Consider the following 8,774-nt stretch of genomic DNA (forward strand, 5'->3'; position numbering starts at 1 on the left):
TCTATGGATGTACCAAATCCTAAGATTTGGTTCCTTCGGTTCCCATTGGATTCGATCTTGTTGAGGCTCGGTTTTGGTTTTAATGATCAGACTAGGATTCGGTATTATTCGGTCAAGTCTTCAGCCTTGAATTCCGTACTCGGCAGAACCTTAAAAATCAGGATTTGGTACATCCCTAATTCATACCACTTGAGAAGTCAGACTTCAGGGCATCAAGAGATGAAGATGGATAGGAAGGAAGCAGTGAAGATGTTGGCCGTGATATGAAGCAGTAATTAAGTACCGGTATTAAGAAGTTATGCAGGAGAGACGAAATTGGAGGCACTCAAGGTTGCATTTTTTATACTTTATACATTATACATACATTTTTATAAATTATTTCAGACTGAAGAAGGGTGTAAGCTCGAAACATCTGTGATGTGAGGCGATTAAAAATGAAAAAAGAAATCTGATGAGTGCTTCTTTATTCACTTTCTTTTGAGATTTGAGTTCATTCATTGACGAAGTTAAGCACCCAGTGTAAAGTATAAGAAGACAAGGTGTTGAGCGCGCTTCCTGATCCTCCTAATACAATACTGCAAGGCCCATACGGTCTTCTTCAAGTGGTGATCTCTTTCACAGAGATCTCTTGATATACGCCCTGAAGAAGGCCATAAGGGCCGAAACGTGTAGTAGGCATTGTAGCCAAATAAAACATAAAATTGAAAGAAAAATGTCTGCACACTTAAATCCCCTTTGTGTTCTTTTTAATAAGAGGCCAAGCTTTCGGTCTACTGACCTTCCTCAGGGCTCAGTTACAAATGGAACACACTCAGTTACAAATGGATCCGGCTAAACACAGCCAAATAAAGAGTATAAAAATTGCAACCTTTAGTGCCTCGGATTTACTCTATCCTGCACAAGTTTGAGAGTCCCTACACCGATGCAGGGCCGGCCCAAGCCTTTATGGGGCCCTAAGCAAAACTTCATCCAGGGGCCACGTACCACCACCTACTCAGCATCAGATGCTTCATAAGATTAATTTACTTGCACAAGTGAGGCCTAGGAGCTAAGGACATGGGTAGGCTGCCTGTAGATCATGTACCCATCATGCACTGCACTTCTTGGAGCAAAATTTCTCAAACAGAAAGCTATTTATCTGCTCTTTGCTGCTGATGGGGGGCCCCTGGTGGCATGGGGGCCCCAAGCTATCGCATAGTTCGCTTATGCCTCGGGCCGGCCCTACATCGATGAGCACCAAGGAAAAAAACGTGAAGACCCTGAAGCACTCAGATTTTCTGCTTCTGGGTCAAAGACGTCCAAAAAGGAACTGTCATTCAGTGTAACGGATACCTTCTGCTGACTGTAACTGTAAAAAACATGACTATTTTTATTTAATTTTTTTCCAGTGAATTCATGAAAGCCTCGGCTGTCATCCATTCACTTGAAACAATTTAAAAATCTTGTTTTTTTTACAGTTACAGTCAGCAGAAGGTATCCGTTACACTGAATGACAATTCCTTTTTGGACGTCTTTGACCCTTGTGTTCTGACAAGTTAGAAGTAGGCCCAGGTCTGAAAGAACACTTTAAACAGGCCTAGTTCTGAAGAGGGCTTGGAATAGGCTTATGGTAGGTCTAGTTCTGAAGTAGGTTTGAAATAGGTCTAATGGCCCGTACAGAGTAATTCCGCAACGCTCTCCTTGACTTTGAATGGGGGTGATATCGCACTTGACAGCGCGGAGGTGAAGCGATATCGCAGCGGGACGCGATTTGATATAGACGAGCTCTCTATATCATGCAAATTTGATGGTCCAATAACCAATCAGATGGGCGTATGGGTAGCAAGGGCGGGAGTTACAAATTTTTTTGAAAAACATGGCGGCGATTTCTGTGATTTCCAACATCACGTTTTTGCTTAATATAAAGACACTAAATGCTTAAAAATGTCACGACTACCAGGGATTGATGTAAAAATGCACCACGAACTTATGTAACACAAATAGGTTACCCCACATTGCCATTTGATCACTCGATGTTTTGAGCTAACCGGGTAAGCTAACGTTAGCATTTTACCAGAACCAGGCAGCTACAAGCTTATATTAGACTACTTCTGTACTTCTATAATGATATAACGGGGCTTAAATGTTATCTAGGACCAAAACACAATCGCATTTAAGCCATGTACACACTGTGTTGTGATATTGGGTGAGTAATGTGTGCAAACGACCGTTCAGCGTTTGTTATCTCGCTCGGTCTACCCGGTGTCAGCTGCGAGACACAGGCCGCGCCGCAAGGATCGAAAGTCGGGTGAGCAGCGTAGTTAGCCCCGGGGAGAATCTAATGGGAGCATCCGTGACCACACCCCCAGCGCGATATTGCGCGTCGCGGATCCCGTCTGGCAATTTCCCCTGTGGGTACTAGGCGGAAGTCGAACAGAGGTTGAGGTTACGGCGTCAGACTTGTGGGCCAAAAGGTTGCCGGTTCAACTCCTGACCCACCAGGTTGGTTGGGGGAGTAATTAACCAACTGTCCCAACACACTGCTCCCTTTGGGCGCCAATTAGGGCCGCCCCTTTGCATGGGTGAGGCATAAATGCAATGTTGTGGTGTGCCGTGAGCACTGTCTGCTGTGGAGTGCTTTGTCACAATGACAATGGGAGTTTCCCAGGTGGGCTTTCACATTTACAAGTGAGTTAGACCTAGATCTGGGGTAGGCTTGAAGCATACCTAGCTAGGTTTGACGGCTTGTTGCAACAAACATTATCAGAATACTAAATGATGAGTCTCGTGGACACAGCAGCCGAGCCATGCAATTATGCCTATCCATACTGCAGCAGAGGTAGGTGTGTGTGTGTGTCTGTGTGTGTGTGTGTGTGTGTGTGTGCGCGCGCACACACAAATGTTTCCCTCACAGCCGCCATGTAAATGAGATAGGGATGGGATATCAGTATCGGTGTATCGGTATCAGGTTCTACTTATTAATTGTTTTCCTGTTCTTCTGACTCCCTTTTCTGACCAAATATTCTACTTGGTCCTACCTCAAGTTGAGACCCATGCATATATGTGGTTTTGATATTGGATCGGAGTAGTATCGGTATCGGCAGATATCCAAATTTAGATATCGGTATCGGATCGGAAGCGAAAAAATGTGTATCGGTGCATCCCTAACATGACAGGCAATGTGCGAGTGTACAAGTGTTTTTCTTCTAACTGTCAGTTAGAGAAAGGCAGGTGTGTGTGTGTGTGTGTGTGTGTGTGTGTGTGTGTGTGTGTGTGTGTGTGTGTGCCCTGTGAGTACAGCGCAGAGCTGAGCAGGTGCACTGAACGGGTGTAGAATCAGACACACAGCTCTGCATATTGCCGTGTCAATGTTCATTTCACATATAACCAGGTGCTTAATGAAGTGTGGCAGAGTGAGTAACTAACACTCACTCGTTTCGAAGGTGTAGGCCTACTGTATGTGCGAGTCTGAGTGTGACATTCACTCATTACCTTGAAGTGGGAGGGAACTCAGGGGAACTCAGTTCCCCCACCTCTTCATTTATCATCAGAGTTCCTGCAAAAATCATGTGCGCCGCATTTTATAAGTGGCGAGGGTTCCTGCTCTTCTTTTTGGATGATATAATTGGGTTCCTGCTCTTCTTTTTGGATGATATAATTGGGTTCCTGCACTTCTTTTTTTCCCACTTCAAGCACTGCTCATTATGAAGGTGTAATTATGTGTATGAGAGTGACAAATATGGAGTGTTGCAGAGTTGGAAAGAAAATAAAAGAAAAGAAAAAAAGCAGAAAGATACAGATGAAAAGAAAGGCAGACAGAGAGTTATTTCCCAAGCTACTACTACAGCCTACTCTCGCTGAAGAGAATTGAGATGCGTCCTAAATGTGCAACAGCTCCTTTTAAAGAGAATGGAGATGTGCCCTAAATGCCTACTCTTCCTATAGGGATTTGATTTGCGCCCTAAATGCCAGACTCTTCCTATAGGGATTTGAGATGCGCCCTAAATGCCAGACTCTTCCTATAGGGATTTGAGATGCGCCCTAAATGCCTACTCTTCCTATAGGGATTTGAGATGCGCCCTAAATGCCAGACTCTTCCTATAGGGATTTGAGATGCGCCCTAAATGCCTACTCTTCCTATAGGGATTTGAGATGCGCCCTAAATGAGCGATACAGCCCACTCTTCCTGAAGAGAATTGAGATGCGCCCCAAATGTGCTGATGGTAGTAGCCCTGACCTCAACTTTTATTGGGTAATCGAATCGGTAATCTTGAAGATGGTGATTAAACCCTTAAGAGGTGGAGAGGGGGGAAGCGGAAGGAGGAGAGGGGGGGAAGAGGAAGGAGGAGAGGGGGAAAGAGAGGAAGGAGGAGAGGGAGAAAAGAGAGGAAGGAGGAGAGGGGGAAGAGAGGAAGGAGGAGAGGGAGAAAAGAGAGGAAGGAGGAGAGGGGGAAAGAGAGGAAGGAGGAGAGGGGGGGAAGAGGAAGGAGGAGAGGGGGAAAGAGAGGAAGGAGGAGAGGGAGAAAAGAGAGGAAGGAGGAGAGGGGGAAGAGAGGAAGGAGGAGAGGGAGAAAAGAGAGGAAGGAGGCCAATCTTTTTTGCTGAGCCATATCTCTTGTCATACCATCTCCCACACACATACGCACAAACACACACACACACGCACAAACATACACGCATACTTCCAGTCTCCTTCTCTGTCTGTCTCTCCGAGTCTGTATTTTGAGTCTGTCTGTCTGTCTGTCTGTCTGTCTGTCTGTCTGTCTGTCTGTCTGTCTGTCTGTGTGTCTGTGTGTCTGTGTGTGTGTCTGTGTGTCTGTGTGTCTGTGTGTCTGTGTGTCTGTGTGTCTGTCTGTCTGTCTGTCTGTCTGTCTGTCTGTCTGTCTGTCTGTCTGTCTGTCTGTCTGTCTGTCTGTCTGTCACTCACACACACACACACACACACACACACACACACACACACACACACACACACACACACACACACACACACACACGTGTGTTGTTCTTCTAAGTTCATCAAGTAAGTAAATGCCATGCAAATAAGCTCGTTTTCCCATCATTGCCTGCCTTCCTTTGCTACCTGGGCAAACAAAGTGACGTGTGCAGTGGCACAGCCTCCTTTAACACAATACACCTGTCAGACTCACCAGACCAGCCGACAGCAGAGTGACTGAGATCCTTTTGAGCAGCAATATCAACATAGGTGGACAGGACACACTTGACTTGACACACTACAAGTACAAGCTAGCCCTGCCACATGCAGTAGTAGCACACCATTCAAGAGATGCATGAAGTGAAGTGTACTTTATTGTCAAAGATCTATGCAACAGGGTTAGCACAGAAGTTTGAAATTGGCGTTTGACCAGTCTCCAATGTGCAGTTTAACCAAAACATATAAATAAGAGATTGACAATAATCTCTCTCTCACTCACACACACACACGTACGCACACACACACACACACACAAATTTACAGTTCTTTCTCTGACAGATTCACTCACAACACACACTCACACATTCACTCATTCCCACTGCGCTCCCAAGTTCAAGCTAGCCCTGCCACATGCAGTAGTAGCACACACTATTCATTCACTCACTCATTCCCACTGCGCTCCCAAGTTCAACACCGGTGACTTGACTCAAATAGAATAGAATTAGGGATGCAAATTATCGATTAATTCATTAATCATTAGTTGATAGCCTTATCGATCGACTTATGATTAATGATAAGCGGCGTTTTCCCCCCCAAAACTCAATGTTTCTCGAAAAAAAAACTACTAAATCTAAACATTTTAATTAAAAATTGAGATAAAATACCACATTTAAATTAATTCTATTTCAATTCTTTAATCCAAAGGTGATTTAAATATTCCCACTATTCACACCCCTGTTCACTCACACTCACTCACTCACACATTCCCACTTCACCTGGGTCTCTTGTCAGTTGAATTGTCGATTAATTTCGATTAATGTTTTTTAATCGATTAACGCATTGATCGGTCGATTAATCGTTTGCATCCCTAAATAGAATGGAAGACAACAGAATGTCAGAGATAGCACAACGTAAGAGGATAACAGAATAGAACAGAAGTGGCCCAGACATGGCCCATGCGACCAGGTTCGATTCGGGCCCTAGGTCATTTGCCGAAACTTCCCCATCTCTCTCACCCCGCTCATTTCCTGTTCCTTTGTAACTGTCCTGTCATAATAGGCATAAAAAGCCCAAACAAATATATATTTTTTTAAAGACAAAAACAGAACCATATAGAATATAACAACACCTATCATTATACGTCAGGAAACAAGCTTTAAGGCTCTGCCGTGTCCTAACTGCGTTACTAAGATGGGAACCCGGGTTCGATTCCGGCCCGAGGTCATTTGCCGAACTTCCCAGTCATTTCCTGTCTCTCCTCCACTGTCCTGTCATAAAATTAAGGAAAAAAAAAAGCCCTACAAATATACAAGGGAAAAAAAGCTTGAAGCTATTTTAGTGAAAAGGCTGCGAGAAATATTAGCCCATCTATAGCTAAACTTTTCCTTTCTGAACTCATGTACACCTCTACTGTATACATGACTCCTACTCAACTTTCTTACTTACTCTTACCAGGGCCGGAGTAGCCTGGGAACTCCCATACTGCCTTTAGTTCTACACAATCGTTTCGATCTGAAAGACAATCTCACTTGTGATTAGGTCTGGTGTTAACCAGGCAAGGGCCGGATTATCCATAAGGGCCAGTGGCACAGTGCCCAGGGGCACCAGCCATTTTTGACCACTGAGGGGGCACCACAAGACACAAACTTCACAAATATTGTTTATAAAAGGGGGCACAAGTGAGGTATAGTGCCCGGAGGTACCACATTGGCTTAATACGGTCCTGACTCTTGCTTACGTAATTACAGTGCGTCTTGACTGCGAGTGCTGTGTAATAGTTTAGTCAGGGTGGGGAAGGGAATCCTGGAGCGTCCAGGATACAGCGGAATGTTTACACAAGCGGGCGGGAGGGAGGTACACACACACGCACATACAGCGAGTGTGCTTCATGCCACGAATGGTCTAAAATAGGCTTTTAAACACCAGCTCTCCAATCATACCTGGGTGAACTATATACTGGCTTTCTGTTTGCGTGGGCATCTAAAGTTCTCCTTTGAGGTCAACCATGAAATGGCATGTCGTGTTGTTGGGAAGGTTGGGTTGCATGTTAAGGAAAACATAGATATGAAAATGGCTGTGGCAACAGCACAGGAGCAGGACCGTATTAAGCCAATATGGTGGCCCCGGGCACTGTAACTTACTGGTGCCCCCTTCACATTACATTACATTACATTGCATTGCATTTGGCAGACGCTTTATAACCAAAGCGACTTTCAAAAGAGGACATAATCAAGCCAACAAACAAGATTTGTTAAATTTGTGTCTTGTGGTGCCCCCCCCCTTATGGATAACCTGGCCCTGACCAAGAGGATCTTGTGGAATTATGCAGACAGACTGTGACAGGAAAAAAGGAAAACACTGTCTGCAGCATTTGAATACCTGAAGCTCTGGCTGGGCCACATATTTTAGGGAACTGCTGTTCCTGAAGATTAGAACCACGGTGTGTGTGTGTGTGTGTGTGTGTGTGTGTGTGTGTGTGTGTGTGTGTGTGTGTGTGTGTGTGTGTGTGTGTGTGTGTGTGTGTGTGTGTGTATTCCATTATGGATGGTTTTTAGAAACAAAGTAGGCCTGTCATTCTTCATTCAATGACCTTGCTGACTGCATACAGGTAGCCCTTTTCCCATGCCCACCCCCACTCATTCACGCCCTTTCCCATGCCCAATCCCATTCACTCACTCACTCAGACAGCCCTTTCCTATGCACAACCCCACCCACACACCCCACTCACCTTTTCATCGGTGCATTTCTTGATCAGTGCCTCCCGAGCTTGCAGCTTGCCCTCCATCACGTTGAAGTCTCCGTCTTTCTGCTCGATCTGCTTCCTGTGCGAGTCCACCTGCACCATCAGCTCCGAGTTGCGCTTCTCCAGGCGGCTCCGGGCCGCGTCCGTCCGCTTCACCTGCGTCTGCACCTCGCTGAGCTCGTCCAGCAGGCGCCCGTGTTTGTTAGACACGCTCCAGTAGTTGAACGAGAGGATGGCGATTATCACCATCAAGCCGATGAGAATGAAGGAAGGCAAGCGGCCTCCGCGTCGGTTGGCGCTGAACCCTACCATCTTATAACAAGTCTGTCTTAAATCCAATAAATAATAATAAATAGATGCTCTCAATTAAGTGAGACTCGAGATGCGACGTCTCTTTGCATACACTAACCACGGTAACGTGTAGTGGTGGTCGCCGCCAGGCTGGCTGAGACGTTAGCTAAGGAGCTAGCTACACACCAGCAGTCTTCATAATACAGTACTCCTCACCAAGCTTGACCGACCAAATGCTGACAATCTGGATGGCCACGTAGAACTGGACTTGTTACTTGTATTAGGAGGAATCTTTACCTAATTTGTACGTTTCTTACAGAGCCCGCTAACAGCCACACAAGCACAACACTTGTGTGTGTGTGTGTGTGTGTCTCAAAAAGCCGAACACAAGACAGCAGCTACGTGGCCTATGGGAGGCACACAAAAGCAGACGCTAGCTTACAATTTGACAGTTTTTAGACAATCCCATGCAAAAAGCGCCGTATTCTCAAAACAACTGACCATTCACCAAACCCGGATTGTTTATTCCCAACACCCTTCGCACACAAACTTAATGATGGTTAAGGGGAGGTTCGGAGAAGCACTATCGAGGTCCTCTGTGGCACC

At 45.5% G+C, this 8,774-nt stretch overlaps 1 protein-coding gene across 2 annotated transcripts in view; it reads right to left on the minus strand.

Annotated features, from left to right (window-relative positions):
* golm2 (golgi membrane protein 2) overlaps positions 1-8,521 on the minus strand; it is a 59,962-nt gene extending 51,441 nt beyond the window's left edge. For both annotated transcript variants that reach the window (XM_063190675.1, XM_063190674.1), the window contains exon 1: positions 7,863-8,521. In XM_063190675.1, the coding sequence (XP_063046745.1) occupies positions 7,863-8,189 (327 nt within the window). In that variant the 5' untranslated portion in view covers positions 8,190-8,521. The remainder of the gene's footprint in view (positions 1-7,862) is intronic.
* Positions 8,522-8,774: the final 253 nt, after the last annotated feature.

Source organism: Engraulis encrasicolus, chromosome 23 (assembly GCF_034702125.1).
Source record: "Engraulis encrasicolus isolate BLACKSEA-1 chromosome 23, IST_EnEncr_1.0, whole genome shotgun sequence".
Taxonomy (NCBI): domain Eukaryota; kingdom Metazoa; phylum Chordata; class Actinopteri; order Clupeiformes; family Engraulidae; genus Engraulis; species Engraulis encrasicolus.